The sequence below is a fragment of the Chiloscyllium punctatum genome, chromosome 2 (genome assembly GCF_047496795.1).
Source record: "Chiloscyllium punctatum isolate Juve2018m chromosome 2, sChiPun1.3, whole genome shotgun sequence".
NCBI classification, from domain to species: Eukaryota; Metazoa; Chordata; class Chondrichthyes; order Orectolobiformes; family Hemiscylliidae; genus Chiloscyllium; species Chiloscyllium punctatum.
The window spans coordinates 17,180,345-17,204,074 of NC_092740.1; the positions used below are offsets into that span (position 1 = coordinate 17,180,345).

A 23,730-nucleotide genomic window follows, 5' to 3' on the forward strand; every position below is an offset into this window, starting at 1 on the left:
AAGACCAATATGTCGTTCCCAAGGTGTGGTGTCCAGATCTGCTCACAGTACTCCAAGTGGGGTCTAACTAGGGGCTTGTTACTGGGGGCGTGTGACTACAGGTGTTTTGGTTGGTCTCCCAATGGCTTGCCTGAGTAATCACTTTCACAGACATTTTTACGTATTTTGATCGGCTGTAAAGTTGGTTGAACCTTCTCATGGTTGCCCCTGGTAACGGCCTGGTGGAGGAAGCTCAATAAATGGATGAGTGGTTTTAACCATTTTATCATGGTTTTTATCAGCTTGGATTTTATCTGTGTATTGATTTTAACTGCAATGACTGCTTTTAGCTAATTCATTCCATTTCCAGAGTATTACTCTTTCCAGGTCGGCTAATATGACCTCGAAGAAATACAAGATGGCTGGTGACCTTATGGTCAATTTTTGTATTTGGAAATAACCCTTGTTGGAAGAATGGCGATTATGCTTAATTCTCCATTTTCCGGTTGGGTGGGAAACATTACCGTCCCGCCTGGTTGCTTTTGGCAGCACCGTATGCCAAACATACTTGCAAAACAAGGAAACAGTCATCCGTTGCTATGCAGATGGAAGAGGCAGTGAAGATACTCTCAGTCTGGCTGCCTTCGGGCAGTCACAAGGTAGCCCCGATGATGACCGAGAGAGAATATAAAAAGGAGGAACACCCTGGAGAGATGGCCCCTCCCAGATGGCCTTCTTAACACAAAGACGATTTTTAAACACTAATTTTAAAGGCCATTCAATTTTAAGACAAACAAAGAGCATAAAAGTGTGGAGGCGTATACCTCTAGTGAGCCATTAATTGTAGAATCAATGCCTGTTAATAGCGGTAAATTAGATATTATTATTGAATACCCTTGAGATAATTTTAGATGTGATTCATGCCTAAATTTTTATAGTATGGAAGGGCAGTTTAGGAAACACTTGAAGAGTTGCAATGGAATTAAATTAGATTAGATTACTTACAGTGTGGAAACAGGCCCTTCGGCCCAACGAGTCCACACCGCCCCGCCGAAGCGCAACCCACCCATACCCCTACATCTACCCCTTACCTAACACTACGGGCAATTTAGCATGGCCAATTCACCTGACCTGCACATCTTTGGACTGTGGGAGGAAACCGGAGCACCCGGAGGAAACCCACGCAGACACGGGGAGAATGTGCAAACTCCACACAGTCAGTCGCCTGAGGCGGGAATTGAACCCGGGTCTCTGGCGCTGTGAGGCAGCAGTGCTAACCACTGTGCCACCGTGCCGCCCATAAATCTGTAAGGGTAAGATGTAGTAAATGCAAATGGGAAGCAGAGTACCATGCAGTGCCATGCCATTATTCAAAATGAAATGGTACTAAAGATAATAATATAAATGAGACTTTTCAATGTGAAATTTGTCCTCTTAAATTTAGTTCAGCAATAGGCTTGGGGCAGCATGAAAGACATAACCATTCTCCCTTTAGGAATAGTAAGAGAATTCAAAATGTAAAAGTAAATAAGAATGATCATAGTAATCACAATAAAAATAGTTGTAAAAATAAACAAGGAATCTGGACTAAGGAAGAAACAGATAAACTGATTGAACTTGAGAAGAAATTCTCAGGAAGTAAATTTATCAATAAAATGATTGCTGAACAATTGAAGAGTAAAATCCCTAAGCAAATATCTGAGCAGAGAAGGTTGTTAGTAAATCAAAAGAATAAAGGTTATATAGGAAATGAATCAAGTTAGATAAACAAATATGTAATCAAAAAATAGTGGAATCAGATATGAGTGATAATGAAGGAGAAATCAAAAATGGTGAAGAAAATAAAAATAGGGAGGCAGAGGAAACATTATACGATAATAGTTATAAGAATAAAGAATAAAGAATAAAGATCTTCTTGATCTAATAGAAGAAAATATTAATAATAGTAAACGAAATAGAGCTAGTATAAATAACAGAATAATGGACGAGGTACTTAATAGAATGATGAAAAAGGAAGATAAGAAAAAGAAGCAGAAAATGATGGTTAAAGTTAATAGAAGGCCAATCAAGCAAGGATATAACTCTAGAATAAATAATGCTAGGAAGAGATACATTAAAAAGAAGTGTAAGTACAGAGAGGCTCAAGTTTTACTCAAATTTAAAAGACAGTACTTCGCAAGAAAAATAATGGGAACACCCACAAACCATAACTGTCCCCTTAAAGAAGAAGAGCTAGAAGAGTTTTTCACAAAACATTATCAATAGCGAATGATAGGTGCAGAATTAGAAACTTTGCTAAGTACAGAAAGGCAAATCAAGAAGGAACTTTCATAATCGACCAGTAACTGCAGAGGAGATGAATCAAGCTATTTTAGTGATGAATCAAAAATCTGCTGCTGGACTGGACGGCATGGGAGTTAAGGATATAATTGCAGCGTTTAATAAAGATAACAACATAATATTCAGAATCTTCTCGATTTGGATAAAAACTGGCAAATTTACGGATTGGACCAAAGTTAGGAGGTCTGTGCTCATTCCCAAATCAAATAATAAAGAAGGACTAAAGCACATAGATAATTGGAGGCCCATTACTATTGGCCCCATCCTGCTCAGGATATTTACTAAAATAATGGCCAAATGATTAAGTCAAGTAATAAAATTGAATGAAAGACAGAAGGAATTCCTGGAAGGAGTGTCCGGCTGTGATCAGAATATTAAAACTTTGAATAATATTACAGGAGCTAAAAGGAAGAAATGTGAGCTGTCTATAATATTCATTCATGTGGCCAAGGCATTTGACTCAATTGGATGCAAGCCTATTGCAAAAGCGGTTAAATAGGATATCAGTACCAGTGGAATTTATTAAGTTAATAACTAATTTATATACAAATAATTATACAGTCAGCAAAGGGTTTAAGTGTAAAACAAGTAAGATTGAAATTTTGAAGGGGGTGAAGCAAGGAGATTCCTTTTCGCCAATTCTTTTTAATATAGCACTAGATCCATTAATAAGTGCATTAGAAGAGAGTAAGAAGGGGGTGTTTTTAGATTCCCAATGACAACAGGAGCCACCTCACTTGCCTTCGCCGATGGTATTGCTCTCATCAGTAATACATAGGAGGGCATGGCAAATAATTTAAAAATAGTTTTAAAATGTTGTGAGAACTCCAGTCTAGATATTAACATAAAGAAAACTAAAGGATTTCACTTCATCTATACAAATAAGTCATTTATCTATAATAATAAAGAAAATTGTAAATTCAATGGAAATATAATAGAATACATTGCGCCAGGTAGTATAGAAAAGCATCTAGGAGCAAAAATCGATCTATGGATAGGGGAAGTGCCAATGAAATGGCTTGAGACACTTAGGAATTGGATGGAGAATTTAAAGAAATCATATTTAAAGACCATATAGAAAGCAGAGTTTTTAAAACATATTTTATTCCAAGAATGAATTACTACCTAATACTGTCCAAGGCCCCTCAAAATTATTTAATGAAATTGGATGCACTGATTAGGGTTTTTATAAAAGATATTTTACATTTGCCGCAATCTATTACTGATGGCATATTATATGCCCGGAATAGAGAAGGGGGGGTGTAAGGATTAATAAGTTAGAAATAATGATCCCAGTTGCAATTATCCGAAAATACAAGGCATATGAAAAATCTTCCGATCAAGTTTTAAAAGAATCATTCCGTTTTAGAGTGACTAAGATTTTAAATAAGATAATAGAATTAAGTAATTTAAAAGTTTTATCGGAAGTTTGGAATCCTTGTTTAAATATTCAATCAGAGAGATCTATCATTTTGTGTAACGCAATAAATGAGGATGATATAAAGGATAATATTAGTAGCAATTATGACAAGTGGAGAGAGGTGGCATTTCGGAGCTGAATAGCAATGCCTTGCCAGGGAACAGGCAGTCAATATTTTAAGGGTGATAAATATTCAAATAATTGGATGAATATATGGACAAAAATGAAAATACCGAAGGTTATTAATACGATTCTTCTCAGAACTAACCTATACCCCACCAAATCCACTCTGTTGTATGGAAGACCCCTCAATAACAAGAATTGTAGAAGATGCAAGCTAACTATGGAGACCATAGCACATATATCGGGATGGTGTCCGGCTGTCAAAAATATCAGGATTAAAATACATTCTAGGATAATACAAGTATTAATAAAATTTGTTAAAAGGAACGGTTGGACCTGTTATATCGAATCTCGCATTAAGGAGAAGGAAGATAAGTTACGGATACCCGATCTAATTATAACGAAAGACATTCAAGTGATGGCAATAGATGTAACAGTTAGATTTGAAAACGACAATAATTCACTAGAGCAGGCATGGGAAGAAAAGACTGCGAAATATCACATCTAAAGGAAGAAATTGTGGACTTAACAAAAGGAACTAATGCTATGCTTCATGGATTCATTATGGGTGCAAGAGGAAAATGATCCAGTAAGGATAGCAAATTAATGAAATCGCTTGGGATAAACTATTTTAAAACTTTTTCCCAAGAAATGAGCAGTCTGACAACCTCCCTTACGTGGGAACGTCTACGGATTTTTATGGACTCTTAACTGGACTAATTTATGCTCCCTTATGTTTAGGTTTATATTAGTATCTTTTTAATATTTTAAATAGATTGTTTTAATTTTAATTATTTTAACTATTTTGGATAAGTATATAATTTTAAATTGTTTCAGTAATAAAGTTGATTGGTTTTAAGCACTGTAAGGTTGGAGGGTGGGTGTTAATATTAAATCTCACCAACTACACAACAAATGATGCTGACTAGTGGTTATTAAACTGTAGGTCCTGGAAGTCTGGCTCACTTCCCACTTGGTGCTTCTGCTGTGATGATAGGAACCATTCCCTGCTAAACAACACCTGGTAAAGCGAGATAGGGGTCACCAAAATACGTCGACAAGCGACATTTTAAAACTCGAAAAGAGGCATGAACCATTCAGCAAGATGGCGATTGTTCATTATAGCATAACATTTGCATTTTTACTCTCCAGACCTTTAGATATCAAGCCCACCATTTCAACTTGGGGGTAAGTGATTTTTAAAATTCCATCAAAGGATTGGTCATCGGTGGCTGTGCCAGTGTTTAATTCCCATCCATAATCACCCAAGGAGCAGTTGCGAGTCAACCAGTGAAATAAAGAGGTGCTGCTCCATTCCCCTTCACCCTGGGAGCTAAACAACTTGGGATATTCTATCTGGAACTGTAGCAAATTGAGGAATCTCACCCTGAGTCTGGCCTGAACTATTGTTTACTTACCTGTGCTCTGGGCCACTCAGGGAACACAAAGACCATGACATCATAGAGTCTGAGAGACTCAGATGGAGTAAGTACAAGGTCAGGTGGAATCCCATATCTTTCAATCTAAAAGACAAAAAGGCACCTTCATTATAATTGCCAACAGGCACAATTGGATAAGCAATGTCACCATCTAATAAGGAGAATATAAGAACCAGGAGCAGGAGGAGGCCATTCAGCACCCCGAGATGGCTCTGCCATTTAATACGATCATGGCTGATCGCATCCTAGCCTCAACTCCACTTTCCTGCCCCACTTTCCATAACCCTTCAACCCTTCACTCGTTAAAAATTGGTCTGTCTCCTCCTTAAATTTATTCAGTGTCCCAGCATCCCTCACACTCTGGGATAGTGAATTCCACTGATTCCTGAAACTTTGAGAGAAATAATTCTTCCTCATTTTTGTTTTAAATCTGCTGGCTCTTGTGTGAACACTGTGGCCTCTCATTTTCCCACAAGAGGAGACACCCTCTCTACGTCCACTTTATCAATCCATCTAATACTCTTCAATTAGATCTCCTCACATTCTTCTAAACTCCAGAGAATGTAGACCTAAACTGCTCAATCTCTCCTCATAAGACAGATGTCTCATCTCTGGAATCAGTCTAGCAATTCTCTTCATGCCGTACTCCTTCAGAGAATCAGAGACAGTACAGAAGATGCCTGTCCAATTCCAAACTCACCTCCCTGCTCTTCTCATCAATTAAATGACTGATAAAGGTAAGATGCCTTCTTAACCATCCTATTAACCTGTCCTGCTACCTTCAGAAATCTGTGGGTAATCACCCCAAGATCCCCTGAGCCCAGTGGTTAGGACTGCTGCCTGGATTCGATTCCACCCTCAGACGAATGCCTGTGTGGAGTTTGCACATTCTCCCTGTGTCTGCGTGGGTTTCCTCCCACAGTCCAAAGATGTGCATGTCAGGTGGATTGGCCATGCTAAATTACCCGTAGTGCTCAGGGATGTGTCGGTTAGGTGGGTTAGCGATTGGAAATATAGGAGTAGGGGATGGATCTGGGTGGGATGCGCTTTGGAAGGCTGGTGCAGACTCATTGGGCTGAATGGACTGTTTCCACACTGTGGGGATTCTGTAGTCACCCCAGAGTCCTGTCATTGATCGAGTACTCCCTTGTCTTGTTGCTTCTTCCAAGGTGCATCACCTCACACTTTTCAGGGTTAAATTCATTCTGCCACTGACCTTCCCATCAGACCAATCTGCTCATGTCCTTACTTCCTTCAGTTAACGATAATCGTTCACAAGCAACAGTGCTCAGAATGAGTGAAAGAGTCTTGCCTCAGTTTGTTTCTCGTTCTGCCTCATCAGCTCCCAGTCTATACAGTAGTAATGACCTGCTCTGTAGCATTTCAAACGAAATTGACATTGTCAAACCATTGCAGTGAGATACTAACTCCCATCCTTCTCAGTCTACGTGTTTAAGCCCCATGGATTACTAAAGTGCTATCGCAAACAACATGTGATTATCAGTCCAGCCAACTTCAAACTTACATGATTCACTGTTAAAGCAGCACAGGGGTGGTAGGGAATGAACTTGCATTCGTTGTTTTCAAAGTCACAGAGAAATTTTTCAAGGTCATTGTATCGCTCCTCATATGTCACTGCAATTGGTTAAAAGACAAAGCAACAAGTCAAACATACAGAATAACCTTCCTGCTGACATAAAAGAGGAAGAAAATGCCCATTACCTTTTGCTGAGTGTTTTTATGCCCATATCCATCTGTTTAAGTTCAAGACAGATCAGTCATTAAGAGGACAAGGTCAAGAATTGTCTTCGGGTTTGGGTTTCTTTATAACACTATCAGAGTCAAAACGTGTGGCACTGGGAAAGCACAGCATCCGATGAGCAGGAGAGTCAATGTTTTGAGCATAAGCTCTTCATCAGGAATATGATGTCACAGAGCTGCTCCTCATTGGAGATAAATAGTACAGTGTGGGTGGAGTTAGAGGAGAAACAATCTTTCCCCTCTCACCTTAAACCTATGCCCTTCAGTTTTCAAATCCCCATCCCTGGGAATGAGACTATAAGCATTTGTCCAATCTATGCCCCTATGAATTGATATGGATGGTAAGTAGGTTCTTGGTGATGTATAGAGACATGAGTTGGCATGGAGGGCATAAAGAGTGATGAAGTAGAGTTGGCATGGTGAATGTAAGGAGCCAAGGGTGTGGGCTGGAATGAGGGGTATTAAGGACCATAAGGATTGGATGAGAGGGGCATGAATTGGTCTGAAAGATATAAAACCCCATGAGCAGGGCAGGTGGTATAAGAGATAGGAAATGTTATAACAGAGGTCCATCTCAGTACTAAAGGCTGCCGACACTCTGCTTCTGGGTTTGGCATGGCCAGCACTAACCAGCATTGTGCCCACACCACCCAGAGCAATGATCACAACCTTTTCCCAATGCAGAACAGGAAATTTCCTGACCCAAACTTCAGTGACAAAAAAAATCCAGGTCTCATGGAGTCACAACATAAGGTCTTTCCCTTGTGAAGTAGGATTTCCACTCATTATGAACAAAGTGACTGGTTCTGATGCTACCAAGTATGTTCACCACAGTGAAGTGCAAAGTAACAATGGGAAACATATTGACAAATTTGGGGAGGATTCTTTTCCCTAAACATTAGAGGCTGATGGATAACCTGGCAGAGGTTTATAAAATCATGAGGGGCATAGTTAGGGTGAATAGTCAAGGTCTTTTCCCCGAGATGGGGGAGTCCAAAACCAGACAGTACAAGTTCCAGGTGAGAGGGGAAAGATTTAAAAGGGACCTAAGGGGCAATGTTTTCACACAGAGGGTGGTGCATGTATGGAATGAGCTGCCAGAAGAAGTGGTGGAGGTTGGTACAATGACACCATTTAAAAGGCATTTGATAAATGGGCTATTGAAAAGAAAAAGAAACCAAAACAAAAACGAAAGGAAAACCAAGACACCGTGGTTGGCACGGTGGCTCAGTGGTTAGCACTGCTGCCTCACAGTGCCAGGGACCTGGGTTTGATTACCACCTTGGGTGACTGGCTGTGTGGAATTTGCATGTTCTCCCAGTGTCTGTGTGGGTTTCCTCCGGGTGCTCCAACAATCCTCTAACAATCTTGGATTGTTAGATGGGTATATGAATAGGAAGGGTTTAGAGGGATATGGACCAAATGCTGGCAAATGGGATTAGATTAACGCAGGATATCTGGTGGAAGTGGCAAAGTTGGGCTGAGGGGGGGCGTGTTTCTGTGCTCAAGAGTGTGTTGCTGGACGGCCGGTCAGACAGCATCCGAGGAGCAGGAAAATCGACGCTTCAGGCCGGAGCCCCTTCATCATCCAGATGAAGGGCTCTGGCTCGAAACGTCGATTCTTCTGCTCCTCAGCTGCTGCCTGACCTGCTGTGCTTTTCCAGCAACACACTCTCGACTCTGATCTCCAGCGTCTACAGTCCTCACTTTCTCCTGTGTTTCTGTGCTGTACAGCTCTATCCCCTCTAAGTTATGCCTTCACTTTGAACACGTCCCTTGTGTCCATACCTAGTCTCACTTTGAAGGACTGTCTCCTTTTGTGAGCTTCAGTCTTTTGTCCTTTTTTGCTTCTCTTATTCACGTTTGTTGAAGCTGGTTGGTCTGAGCTGCTTTCCACCCCTTGCCAGTATGTCTTCACTGACTGCAGCCATCTGTTAATAAAATCATAGCGTTAGAAAAGCTTTGTAAAATGTTCGTGCTCTTAACATAAAATTAACAGCACTAAGCCAGGCCATTCGATGCCACAGTCGCAACATTTCACCTACTTCTCTAATCAATCTGTTCAGTGATGTCATTCCACATCTCTGGAGCAGATACACCTTGAACACGGGCCTCCCAGTCCAGAATAAGGGACATTACCACTGCACCTCAAGAAGGCCCACTGTTGTACTTTGGTGCTTAGCTTCACATGACCCTTCTCACACCTTTGACCCTGTCAGCATCGCATCCTCCAACTTTCTGCCACATCTTTATCTGGCTTCTTTCTTTACTGCAGATTCCCTACAGAATGGAAACAGGCCCTTCGGGCTAACAAGTTCACAATGACCCTCCAAACAGTAACCCACCCAGACCCATTCCCCTACCCTATATTTATCCATGACCTAACCACTATGGGGCAATTTAGCATGGCCAATTCACCTAACCAGCACATCTTTGGACTGTGGGAGGAAACCAGAGGACCCAGAGGAAACCCACACAGACACGGGGAGAACGTGCAAACTCCACACAGACAGTTGCCCGAGGCTGGTATCAAACTCAGGTCCCTGGTGCTGTGAGGCAGCAGTGCCAACCACTGAGTCACCGTGCCACCTACAGTGTCTTAGTTTTTCTTTTGTTTTTGCTTTTCCTTTTCTTTTCAATAGTCCACTTATCAAATCACCCTTTTAACAAGGTAAACAATTAATGGGAGGAGAGGAAAGGAGGGGAGGTTCAAATTAAAATGAAGTTGGAGTGGGAAACAATGCACTCCAGCCCCCACAGGGCCCATCTGTCTCTAAATACCCCGAAAGGTGTTGCTGGAATCCCATGCTCCTTCTCTAAGGATACCCGGGTGCAAGTATAGCAACAGCAATGGAGGCAGCTCAGTGGTTAGCACCGCTGCCTCACAGCGCCAGGGATCCTGGTTCGATTCCAGCCTCAAGCAACTGTCTGTGTAGAGTTTGCACATTCTCCCCTTGTCTGCGTGGGTTTCCTCCCACAGGCCAAAGGTGTGCAAGTTAGGTGAATTGGCCATGTTAAATTACCCATAGTGCTCAGGGATGTGTGGGTTAGATGCATTAGTCAGGGGAAATGCAGGATAATATGGTAGGGGAATGGGAATGGGTCTGGGTCTCGTCTTCGGGGGTTGGTGTGGACATGTTGGGCCAAAGGGCCTGTTTCCACACTGTAGGGATTCTATGATTATTCCAGATCCTATCGACTCACAGTGTACAAAGATTTCTCATCATTAGATCACCATTTCTCCTTTGTTGAGAGGTGACCTTATAGAGGTTTATAAAATAATGAGGGGTATAGATAGGATTAATGGTCATTGTCTTTTCCCTAGGATGGGGGATTTCAAGACTGGGGGCACATTTTAAAGGTGAGAGGGGAGAAGTTTAGAAAAAACATGAGGAGCACATTTTTAACACAGAAGCCATTTTGTGTGTGGAATGAAGTTCTTGAGGAAGTAGTGAATGTCGGTACAATTATAATGTTTAAAACACAGCTGGATAGGTAGATGAATAGGAGAAGTTTGGAGTGAAATGGGCCAGGAATAGGCAGATGGGACTAGTTTAGTTTGGGATTATGCTCGGCATGGACTGGTTAGACCGAGGGGTCTAGTTCCGTGCTGTATGACTCTATGACTCTATGGTTGTCAATCCTTCCACGTAGAGGAACAACTCTTTCTTTCCACGCTTCATTTTCACATTCCTGGCCTGTGTTCTGGAGGAGGTCATGGCAAGCTGCTTTCAGGGTCATAGGTTGGAGGAACCATTGTTGGACTGGAGTGGACAAAGTTAAAAATCACACAACACCAGGCTATAGTTCAACAGGTTTATTTGGAAGCACTAGCTTTTGGAGGGCTGTTCCTTCATCAGGTAGTTGTCATCAGGTCACAGCTACCTGATGAAGGACCAGCGCTCCGAAAGCCAATGCTTCCAAATAAACCTGTTGGACTGTAACCTGGTGTTGTGTGACTTTTAACTTCAGGATCATAGAGTGATCCAGCACAGTTGAAGACCTTTTGGCTCATTCTGTCTGTGCCGGCTCTGTGAAAGGACTATCCAATCATTCCCGCTCTCCTGCCTTTCTCCAATCCTACTTTAGATCTGATTGATTGATCGAATATTTTTCCAGTATCCTTTCAGCCAAGAATTCCAGATCACTGCAAGGCTGGTCACACTGGTGAAACCTGGGTAGTGAGGGCTTCATCTACTATGCAGATATGAAACAAGACATGAAATGGTGTAGCTAACTCTAGATGATCATGTAAAATGGTTTGTCGTGAAATTACTGAGTCAAATCTTCTGGATTGCTGATAGTTGCTGACAAAGCCAGAAAAGGGCAACGGATCAAGGCCAAAAGATGTTCCCAGACTTCAGCACCAATCTCGCCACCCAAACAGTGAACCTGTAACACAAAAGTTTTCACATTTTCACATCACACAGTCAATGGTGAGGAAGCAATAAGAAAGATTCACGGATAATCTTGCTTAAGACTGTTAAGAAATACACAACTAAGGTTTTCCTTCTATTTATTCATTTATAATATATAATTAATGACTTGGACAAAAATGTCTGACTAGTACGACGACACTAAAATTGGTAGAGTTAAGGTGAGTGAAGAAGGTTGTCAAAGGATGTCAGTTGGAGAAATGGCAGATGGAGTTTAATTCAGGAAAGTGTGAGGTGATGCATTTTGGGAGGTTAAATGCAAGAAGGAAGTGTACAGTAAATGACTATTCTCTGGGGCAGTCATATACAGAGGATCATTGGGTGTAAGCCTATAACTCCTTGAAAGTGGCAACACAAGTGGGTGAGGTGGTTAAAAAAGAAGTGTACAGCATGCTTGCCCTCATCGGTCAAGGTATTGAGTATAAATGTTGGCAAGTCATGTAGCAGCTGTACGAAATTTTAGTCAGACCACACTTGGAGTACTGTGCGTGGTCCTGATCACTGTGGTGATGTAAAGGCTTTGGAGGAGGTGTCGGAGAAGGTGTATAAGAGCTTTACCAGGATGTTGCCTGGATTGGAGCATATTAGCTACAAGGAGAGGTTGGACAAACTTGGATTGTTTTCACCAGAGCTACAGTGACTGAGGGGGTGACCTGATAGAAGCACATAAAATTATGAGAGACATGGAAGGGTTCGGTAGTCAAATACTCGGGGGCATAGGTTTAAAATGAGAGGGGAAAAGTGTAAGTTAAAAAAAGCAAAGAAAGTTTTCTACACAGAGGGTGGTAGGTGCCTGGAACACATTGGGAGAAAGTGAGGACTGCAGATGCTGGAGACCTGAGTTGAAAAATGTGGTGCTGGAAAAACACAGCAGGCCAGGCAGCATCCGAGGAGCAGGAGAATCGACGTTTCGGGCCTAAGCCCTTCTTCAGGAATGCACATTGCCAGGGGAGGTAGTAGAAGCAGATAAAATAGCAACCTTTAAGAGACATTTAGACAAACACATATAGAGATAGGGAATAGAGGAATACAGACCATGAGCAGGCAGATGGGGTTAGTTTAGATACATGGCTGGCACAGATATAGTACACCGAACAGCCTATCCCTGTGCTGTCCTGTTCGATGTTTTATGTTATATATTAAGGCATCCCCAGCAAAACCAGCATTTATTACCCATCCCTAGTTGTCCTTGAGGGGGTGATGGTGAGCTGCCTGATTGATCTGTTGCAAACCATGTCATATAGGTTAAGCCACAATAAATTTGAGGAAGGAACTCCCGGTGATATGTGAACATGTTTATGGGGAGGTAATGGCCTAATGGCATTATTGCTGGACTATTAATCCAGAGACCCTGGTAATATTCCTGGGATTCGGGTTTGAATCCTGCCATAGAAGATGGTAGAATTTGAATTCAGTTAAAGTCTGGAATTAAGAAGCTAATGATAACCAGGAAACAATTGTTAGGGGAAAAACCCATCTGGTTTGCTAAGGTCCTTTAGGGAAGGAAACTTCCCTAAAGGTCCTTTAGGGAAGCAATAAGAAAGATTCACGGATAATCTTGCTTAAGACTGTTAAGAAATACACAACTAAGGTTTTCCTTCTATTTATTCATTTATAATATATAATTAATGACTTGGACAAAAATGTCTGACTAGTACGACGACACTAAAATTGGTAGAGTTAAGGTGAGTGAAGAAGGTTGTCAAAGGATGTCAGTTGGAGAAATGGCAGATGGAGTTTAATCCAGGAAAGTGTGAGGTCCAGTCTGGTTTAGATGTGAATCCAGACCCACAACAATGTAGTTGGTTCTTAACTGCTCTCTGCGTAATAAATGCTGGCCCAACCAGTGATGTCCACATCCCATGAATGAATTTTTAAAAATCTATTGGATGTTGATAGGTATGTGTAAATAACCTTTTTGATCAGAAACTATTATGCAGAAATAAGTAATTAGCACCTTATTATCGGTAGAAATAATACTTTTTTTTATATAAAGTTAAAGCTGTACGGCACCTATTGATGGGTACATTTCCCAGGCGTGAATGAATACATGTTTAAACTGATCTAAAGAGGAACTAAAGGTTTAAAGGTCACTCTTTCAGAAGGATTATGAGAAAGAGCAGCAGTTACTTCTTTTTACAGAGATTTGTGACAGTGTGAAGGTAGCTTCCAGAATTAATGGCTGAGGCAGAAACTGTAGCAAGAGAGTCAGGATTAGTTGGGGGAGATGGATGGAGCACTGAAAGTTGGCCATGTGCAGGAATAGGGTTGGTAAATGGGGATTGGACCACCTGTAATCACCAACAAAACTGAGCTGTCTCTATAACATCTAGCAGGGCTTCAACTAAATGACTAGCAAGAGCAGGACCCTCCCTCCCCTCGGGGCATCAGTTGCTGCAATAACATCTCAGCTGAACAGAGCAAACTGAGCAGAGATCAGGAATCTCAAACAAAACTACTGTTACACACAACCAGAGCCTGACTGTTAGGAAAACCAGGAGTTACCTCCAATGGAGAAGACCAAATGAGCTGGAGCTATTTTCTCCAGTCAGGACCAGGATAAGCATCACCCGATGTAGATTTTGAAAACTATGAAAGGGTTGATGTGTAGGTGCCGGTGTTGGACTGGGGTGGACAAAGTTAAACATCACACAACACCAGGTTATAGTCCAACAGGTTTAATTGGAAGCACTAGCTTTCGGAGCGCTGCTCCTTCATCAGGTGGTTGTGGAGTTGTAGGCGACAGCGGAATATGGAAAGATAAATATAAGATAATGACTAACAAAACCCGTAGAGAATTCGGGAGACACATCTTCACCCAAAGACTGGTTGGAAGAAGATGCAGGAGCAGAAGTAGGCCATTCATCCCATCCAGTCATCTCCATTGTTCAATGTAGACCTGGTCAACGCCAGGGAATAGTTGGATGAATTAACAGATGCAGTTTAGGGAAGCTAAGCACAGAAAGGGGAAAGGATACATGGATGAAGTTAGAAGATGAATAGTGGGGTGGGGGAGAAGGGGGAGGAGGGTGAGCCTGATGCTATCCTTTAATACCAGCATGGACCGTTTGGACCAAATAGCTTGTTACTGTGCTGTAAATTCTTTGCAAACATGTTTCAGTGGATCCAAACAGCTGTTCTTATTCTGGAAACTCACTGGTAAATGTAGGCCAGAACCTACTCAAACCACAGGGTAGGAGGTGGCATTTTACCGGCAACAACCAATTAAGTGGCTGCCACTAGGACCTGTGTCCATCTGAGGAGGGTACCAGCACCACTGAACACTGCCAGCTCCATCTGAGGCTGTTGCTACATAGGAAGCCATAACAGAGCCTTATGCGCTCTCTCAGAGCTGGTACAATTTATTACCGACTATTCCGGGATCAAGAAGGTAGATTTCCTCCTCCACCCCCAATACCCCTTCCACCCCACCTGGATGTTGTCGGGGATGTTAGGGGTGTGCAGGAAAGGCATCCTCATGGGGGCGCCATCCCAGGAAACCAACTGGGCTGCCATGATGGTTGTAAGACATAGGCAGGCAGAGGCAGGATATTCAGCCCATCAAGTCTGTTCTGCCATTCGATGACACCATGGCTGATCTGATCGTTCTCAACTCGACTTTCCTGCCTTTATCCCCATAGCCCTTGGTTCCTTTCTTGAGTCAAAATCTGTCTGTGTCAGCCTTCAATATACTTAATGACCCAGCCTCAACAACCCTTTGCCGTAAAGAATCCCATGATTCACAATCTCGGAGGGAAGAAATTCCTCCACATTTCGTTTTTGTTTTATTCATGCCCCCCCCCCCCCCCCCCCCCATTATTCTGAGATGACGCCCTCTGGTCTTTGACTCTCCCACAGAGAGAGAGACAAACTTTCCACATCGCCCATGTGAAGTCTCCTAAGAATCTTGTGTGACTCAACAAAGTCCCCTTTCATTCTTCTATATTCCAACACGTTGAGGCCCAATCTCCTCATCCTTTCCCCATAAGACAGTCCCTCCATCCCTAGGATCAGTCCCGTGACCCTGCTTTGGACTGCCTCAATGCCAGCATATCTCCCCTTAGATAACGGGCCCAAAACTTTCCACAGTACTCCAGCTGGGGTCCGACGTGTGCCTTGTACAACTTTAACATACTCCAAAAGACCAACGTTCCACTTGTCTTTCCTTACCTCATCAAAAATGACATATTGAATCCTTTTAACCCAGTCCTGTAGATGAGGAGATAACAGGAGAATTTCTAGACACTGCGGGACTGTTATGAGGATCTGTAAGTAAAGGATATGTCAACACAGAGTTCATCATCGTTTACTACAAATCTTTCATTCTCCACAAAAACCAGGCTTCATTGCTGCGTGTGATCCAAAATAAGGAGTGAATACTCGTGGGATATTTGCAGAAAAGTGATAATGTCGTTGCCCAGGTAAATAATTTGGGTACACATAGTTTCAAATCCCAATATGGTTGCCAGTAGAATTTGAATTCAATTGATAAAATCCAGAATTGAAGCTCAACTCAGTATTCGTGATAGGCAAAGCATCGTTTAGACCACAGTGGTGCTGGAAGAGCACAGCAGGTCAGGCAACATCCAAGGAGCAGTAAAATCGATGTTTTGGGCAAAAGCCCTTCATCAGGAATTTTCGGGCTTTTGCCCGAAACGTCGATTTTCCTGCTTCTCAGATGCTTCCTGAATTGCTGTGCTTTTCCAGCACCACTCTAGTCTAAACTCTGGTTTCCAGCATCTGCAGTCATTGTTTTTACACAGGCAAAGCATCACCAACCACTTACAAATGCCTTTTGAGGATGGAAATCTTTAGCTAGTCTGATGGTGAAACCCACTGAAGGCCAGGGGACAATAGGGCCGCTCTCTCATTAGAGAGAGAGAGAGAGAGAGAGAGAGAGAGAGATATCTCAGGCAAGGATCAAGGTTGAGAAGCTAAAGCCTTCATAGTGACCTTAACCAATGGAGAAATTGAACTGTGAATTACCTGTCAGCTTAATGACAAGCTGCCCTACATGTGACTCCAGGTAGCCAGCGATGTGGTTGACTCTCAGCTGAACACTGAGCTTCTTTCCCCTGGCAGGTGATACTGGAACTAGAGGACATAGTCTCAAAATAAGGGGGAGCAGATTCAGGACTGAGCTGAGGAGGAACTTCTTCACCCAAAAGGTTGTGAATCTGTGGAATTCCCTGGGCAAAAAGTGAGGACTACAGATGCTGGAAACCAGAGTCTCGATTAGAGTAGTGCTGGAAAAACACAGCAGGTCAGGCAGCATCCGAAGAGCAGGAAAATCAGCAGTTGAGGTTACCTCGTTGAATGTTTTTAAAGCTAAGATAGATCATTTTTTGAACAGTGAAGAAACTAAGGGTTATGGCAAGAGGGAGGGTAAGTGTACCTGAGGTCACGATAAGGTCAGCCGTGATCCTATGGGATTGTGGAGCAGGCTCTAGGGACCAGATACTAATGCTCCTATTGCTAATATTCTAAAGCTCTGGAATGGCCAAGCAATCTACTCATGTAAAGCCAATTAGGGATGGACAACAAATTTTAGCCTTTCCAATAATACTCACAAAAGGATGTACTTTTTCAGAAAGGACCACGCCTTGTTTTCCAACAGCCTCTTGCCCACCAAGCTTCACTCAACTCCTAGTCCCTGCAGACCTCCATTTCCCAATTCAGACCTATGTTCTCAAGGCCCTCAGCACCTTCATGCTCTCAAGTTGTGCTGATTCCTTTTTCAGGAGAAAGTGAGGACTGCAGGTGATCAGAGATCAGAGTCAAAAGGTGTGGCGCTGGGAAAGCACAGCAGGTCAGGCAGCATCCGAGGGGCAGGAGAGTCCACGTTTTGAACACAAGCCTCCTGATGAACAGCTTATGTCCGAAACATCGACTCTCCTGCTCCTCAGATGCTGCCTGAGCGGCTGTGCTTTTCCAGCGCCGTACCTTTTGACTCTTCTCTCCTCTTTCAGCCCGCCAAATAAACATCTCATTTCCTGCAATCCTGCTTCCTTCAGCCAGCTGGGGCTGCAGATGCCCAGATCACAAACTTCGGAATTCTTCTCCAAAAATAAATTTCAAAGGGCACTTGAGGACGAGGAACTCACGGGGTTACTGATTTCAAAAACGGGGATTGGGGGTGGGGGAGCAATGGTGGATGGGCAGATTGGCGTCCTTCTGTGAAATGCATTTCCAGGGGTCCTAACTCACTCCTTCCAATCGCCCTGATTGATCACCTCGTTCTCATGGAACAGCAGGTGATGGAGAGACAGGACGGCTGGAATGGTCTTTCACTGGGAAAGAAAGAATGTTTCTGGTGGAAAGGGAGAGTAGGTAGGCAAACAAATTCCTCGGCACAATGCAACTTATATAATGGAAATACTGCTTTATCATCCTTAAATCCCCTTCTGGTTTGTAATTACCTGGAGCTAGTGGAACATGTAATCACTGTTTTGTGACCTTTTTACTTTTGTTATATTCAAATCTTCCATTAGAGTAATGTCAAAAATTTGTCTGATCATACTGTTGTGAAGCATCATGGGAAGTTTGACTCTGGTAATGGTGTTATATAAAGGCAAGTTAATGTTATTATAGCTAAGGATTTATTACTATCATTGTACTTGTCTGTATTTTTATATCTATTAATCATCATCAGTAATTTGTGCTTTATTTACACCACAGTGAAATTAGAAATAAAAGGCATGGCTGTTGCAGCCTAGAGGGTCAGCAACTCAGAGATCCTATGCTCATAATTTAAGACTACGAGGGCAAAATGACAACCTGATTGCTTAACAAGTCAGAGGTAGTTAATCCCTCTCCAGTCTAGATGTGCTCATGACTCCAGACCCACTTGATAGGGGTTGAGCCCGTGGCATCGCCATGGTACCAGTAGGATTGGGATGCACATACATGAGCAACTGTTGGCACTTCTCGGTCTGCTCCACCAATCCGTGAGATCAGTCAGCGAATAGTTCGGGTCTGGAATGCACTGCCGGGAAATGTGGTGGAGGCAGGGTCAGTAAGGCAGGCATTGGGTGGTTATTAGATGTGTGACCGTATGGGGGGAGAGTAGGAGATTGGCAGGAGATAGCAGAGCAGGCAGAGTGGGCTGAATGGCTCCATCTCCACTGTTGAAAACGTGTTCCTGGAAAAGCGCAGCAGGTCAGGCAGCATCCAAGGAACAGGAGAATCAACGTTTCGGGCATAAAAGAAGGGCTTATGCCCGAAACGTCGATTCTCCCGTTCCTTGGATGCTGCCTGACCTGCTGCGCTTTTCCAGCAACACATTTTCAGCTCTGATCTCCAGCATCTGCAGTCCTCACTTTCTCCTCCATCTCCACTGTAACAATTCTGACCTGATCTTGGTCTTGATTCCTGCCAACTCTGATACCTTTGACCCCTTCCTTAGTCCCGATACATGTGGGTATGCAAAGCACAATTATATTCAAAGCATAATTGGATTCGGAAGATTCTTCTACCTTTGGGAATTTAGAACCATCCAACCAACTGTTATGTTCTGTTAGAATCACAAACTCACCTGGCAGTCATGAATATGATCACGATAATCTCTCGTGAAGTATCCACACACCACCATTCCACTGGGTAATGATTTGGTAAATCTTCCATAGACAGTTGCCACCACTTGATTGACAAGGGCCTAACAAAAGGAAGCAGATGATAGAGTCATAGAGCTGTACAGACCCTTCGGTCCAACCCGTCCATGCCGACCAGATATCCCAACCCAATCTAGTCCCACCTGCCAGCACCCGGCCCATATCCCTCCAAATCCTTCCTATTCATATACCCATCCAATTGCCTCTTAAATGTTGCAATTGTACCAGCCTCCACCACATCCTCTGGCAGCTCATTCCATACACGTACCACCCTCTGTGTGAAAACTTTGCCTCTTAAGTCTCTTTTATATCTTTCCCCTCTCACCCTAAACCTATGCCCTCTAGTTCTGGACTTGCCCACCCCAGGCAAAGGATTTTATCTATTTACCCTATCCATGCCCCTCATGATTTTATAAACCTCTTTAAGGTCTCCCATCAGCCTCCGACGCTCCAGGGAAAACAGCTCCAGCCTGTTCAGCCTCTTCCTATAGCTCAAATCGTCCAACCCTGGCAATATCCTTGTAAATTTTTTCTGAACCCTTTAGGTATCATAACATCCTTCCAATAGGAGGGAGACCAGAGCTGCATGCAATATTCCAAAAGTGGCCCAACCGATGTCATGGCCTAACAGCCATAACATGACCTCCCAACCCATATACTCAACTCTCTGACCAGTAAAGGAATGCATACCAAAGGCCTTCTTCATTATCTGAGACTCTACTTTCAATGAAAGTTTAATTGTGTTTAGATTAGATTACTTACAGTGTGGAAACAGGCCCTTCGGCCTAACAAGTCCACACCGACCCTCCGAACAGCATCCCACCCAGACCCATTCCCCTACATTTACCCGTTCACCTAACACTACGGGCAATTTACCATAGCCAATCCACCAAACCTGCACTTTTTTTTTGGATTCTGGGAGGAAACCGGAGCACCCGGAGGAAACCCACGCACACACGGGGAGAATGTGCAAACTCCATACAGACAGTTGCCTGAGGCGGCAATTGAACCCGGGTCCCTGGTGCTGTGAGGCAGCAGTGCTAATCACCGTGCCAACCACGCCGCCATAAGGCAAGCGTTTCTGCTGGGACTGCTATTGATGAGTATATGAAAGGAGCACCCAGAGGAAGTCAACGTTAATTTACCAGGGAGCAGCATACCACTAAGTCATTTCCCCTGAGTGAGCCCCCAAGGTAAATTACGGAAACAAAACGTCAATACTGCGAGCAACGCTGGTTTGCCAACCAACATGCGTTGATCCTCGAGATTCACATACAAATGGCACAATATAGAGGGAACATTGCCAGGGAGTCAGCTTCAGAAAAATGTGAGGGAGCAGCTCAGAACAGTAAGCTGTGCAGAGTGGCCATACCTTTTTGAGGCCGACATCGCTTACAGAGTTGGAGAGATTAAACCATTCAACTACATGCATCTGGTCTACTCTGAGTTCAAAGGGAGAGTAGAGAAAAAGACATTCAGGACATCACAGAAAATCTACAAAGTCATTGGTTGGGAAGACAGTGTTGTTCAGGACTGTTTTAGAACTACTGCAAATGTTAGAAGTGTACTATTTTTAAAGAAAATTTCATTGAGAAACTCAAGAAATGAGGAAAAAAAGTCAGGGTGAATGTAACAAAATCATACAAGTAATCCAAAGTAGAGTAAAGTTAACATAATGGAAGTAATTGTAAGATATGGTAGCTCAGCTCAGTCGAGTGGAATGCATGGCCCATAATTAAATGGGAAGTCATGGACACTACCAGTGTCCTAGAAGAACGCTTGCTGCAGAAACACGGGATTCCAGGTTTCAGAGCTCAAGCAATAGCTAGAGACACTATGTTACGTCCGCCAGATTTAATGATGTGTGGATCGCATATTCAGAGAATACTAACAGCTCAGCTCTTCGGAGAATTAGTGTGAATTCGACGGGCCGAGTGGCCTGCTTCCACTCTGTAGGGATTCTACAATTCTCTGACTGAGTGTTAAGTATTCCTGGGTACAAGGTGCTCAGCAAAGAAAGAAATATAAGGGGAAGGGTAGTTGTGTTGATTTGGGAGAGGACAAAGTTAAAAATCACACAACACCAGGTTATAGTCCAACTGGTTTATTTGGAAGCACTAGCGTTTGGAGTGCTGACACAGCTACCTGATGAAGGAGCAACGCTCCGAAAGCTAGTGCTTCCAAATAAACCAGTTGGACTATAACCTGGTGTTGTGTGATTTTTAACTTTGTCCACCCCAGTTCAACACCAGCTCCTCCACATCTTGATTGAGGAGAGCATAGCAGGCTGGAGAAAGGGGAAGTCCAAGAAGATTAAAGGACAGAATGGATTTGTCTCGAGCTAAGAAATGAAAAGCGTACAATTACATTGTAGTCCATAGAGCACCCACTGGAGGAAGGGTGTAGAAAAACAAATCTGCAGGGAAATTACTCCATTTCCTAGATTACAGCAATGACTGCACTTGGAAAGTACTTGCTGTAAAACACTTTGACTCATAAATGCTCTTTCTCTGTCGCCCAGCTGTGTTTAGGAGGAGACTCCTTACCTTGGTAGGTGAAACGTACACCACAATGCCAGTGTCACTGCTCCTCAGTACTTTCTCCATGCAGTAGTATGATGCATAGGTTTTCCCTGATGAGGTTGGTGCTACAATCACTGCAGATTCATTGTTGTCCACAGCATCCAACAGCTCCCTCTGAAATTCAACCACAGAAACATCAGGGAACACTCAAACTTAACACGCATCTTCACCACCCCCGGTGTGTCTGTCACAAGAAGGGAGATTCTGTTATCTTTTTATTAATTTGTGAGATGAGGTCATTGCTAGCCAAGCCAGTACTTATTGCCCATCCCTAATTGCCCAGAGGCCAGTTAAGAGTCAACCACATTGCTGTAGGTCTGGAGTCACATGTAGTCCAGACCAGGTCAGGATGGCAGTTTCCTTCCCGAATGGACATTTGTGAACCAGGTGGGTTTTTCCAACAATTGGCAAAGGATTCATTCGATTCCTAGCACAAATTTTTTTTAAAATCAAGTCCACATTCCACCATCTGCCATGACAGGATTTGAACCTGAGTCCCCAGGACGTTACATAGAACATAGAACATAGAACAATACAGCGCAGTACAGGCCCTTTGGCCCTCGATGTTGCGCCAATCCAACCCATCTAACCTACACTAGCCCACTATCCTCCATATGCCTATCCAATGTTACCTGGGACTCTGAGTGATTAGTCTAACAATAATACCACAGGCTATCGTTATATTCAGGTTCTGTGCTAGAAGCAGATATTTTTGTGGATGAGGTTTCCTTGAGGTGAAGTATGTTTTACAGGGGAGTGGACTTAGAGCCATTGCAAAGTTGGGGAAAGGGAGCAAACACATGATTTGAACAACACAGTTTCTGCTCTCTGCAGAATAGTGCAATCTCCTGAAGTCCTTCACTCCTGGTAACAGTTTGGTCAAGCTTCCAGCACCTGCCTCTTGTCATCATAGAAAAACATAGAAACATGGAAGATAGGTGCAGGAGTAGGCCGTTTGGCCCTTTGTTCCTGCACCATCATTCTATATGATCATGCAATCTCAGTATCCCTTTCTCGCTTTCTCCTCATGCTTGTTGATCCCTTTAGCCACAATATCCAGCTCCCTCCTGAAAATATCTAATGAACTGGCCCCAACAGCTTCCTGTGGGAGAGAATTCCACAGGTTCCCAGCTCTCTGAGTAAAGACATTCTTTCTCAGCTCAGTCCTGAATGGTTTACCCCTTATTCTTTGTCTGTGACCCCTAGTTTCGGACTTCCCCAACATCGGGAACATTTTTCCCACATCAAGCCTATCCAGTCCAGTCAGTATTTTATACATTTCCATGAGATCATCCCCCACCCCCACAATTCTTCTAAATTCCAGTGAGTACAAGCCCAGTTGATCCAGTCTTTCCTCATATATCCGTCCTGTCAACCTGGGAATCAGTCTGGTGAACCTTCGCTGGACTCTCTCTACAGGAAGACTGTCCTTTCTCAAGGTACAAGACCAGAAGTGCACACAAAGGGGTGCTCAGGGCAGGAGATGTTGCTGGCCTCCACAAAGGCAGTGTGTTAGCAAGTTTCAGCCTAATTTCTGATTGAGTAGCAAAATTGGAACACGGTGTTTCTGGGATCCTGAGATTTAGTCAAATTTCTGGATCCCGACCCCAAATCCATTCTTGCTACACTTTGTAATGGCATAATTCCAGGGTGTTGGGGATGGAGGTGGGGATCTGGGTCTAGCAGGGATACTCATCGATGGGACGAATGGCCTTTTTCCACAATGTAGGGATTCTAATGAGGCAGGAGGTGAGCTCAAGAATCGCTTAGTGACTCTGTGCACCTCCGGGGGGTTTAGGAGCTGCCTGACCAATCCTAGCAGCCAAAGTAGACAGCGGCCATGTTGGGGACTCCACAAATTCCCTTGTCAGTGATGGCCAAGCCTTCAGTTACCTTCAGAATTCCCTCCCTTTCTGCCTTTTAAACTCTCTCTAAATAATATTCTGCTCCTCTGACCAACATTTTCATGATCTGGCTGGGAATATAGCTCAGTGTCAAAACCTGATTAATGTTGATACTGTGAAGCACCTTGCCACAGTC

General features: G+C 43.2%; 1 protein-coding gene across 1 annotated transcript in view; it reads right to left on the minus strand.

Moving 5' to 3' along the window:
• LOC140494784 (probable ATP-dependent RNA helicase DDX60) overlaps window positions 1–23,730 on the minus strand; it is a 130,072-nt gene that overhangs the window by 50,972 nt on the left and 55,370 nt on the right. Inside the window, exons 15-21 of the mRNA XM_072594382.1 lie at window positions 21,655–21,804; window positions 19,033–19,152; window positions 15,669–15,764; window positions 11,339–11,454; window positions 8,851–8,993; window positions 6,827–6,936; window positions 5,281–5,385 (exon numbers count right to left, since the gene is read on the minus strand). Of these exons, the coding sequence (XP_072450483.1) occupies window positions 5,281–5,385; window positions 6,827–6,936; window positions 8,851–8,993; window positions 11,339–11,454; window positions 15,669–15,764; window positions 19,033–19,152; window positions 21,655–21,804 (840 nt within the window). The remainder of the gene's footprint in view (window positions 1–5,280; window positions 5,386–6,826; window positions 6,937–8,850; window positions 8,994–11,338; window positions 11,455–15,668; window positions 15,765–19,032; window positions 19,153–21,654; window positions 21,805–23,730) is intronic.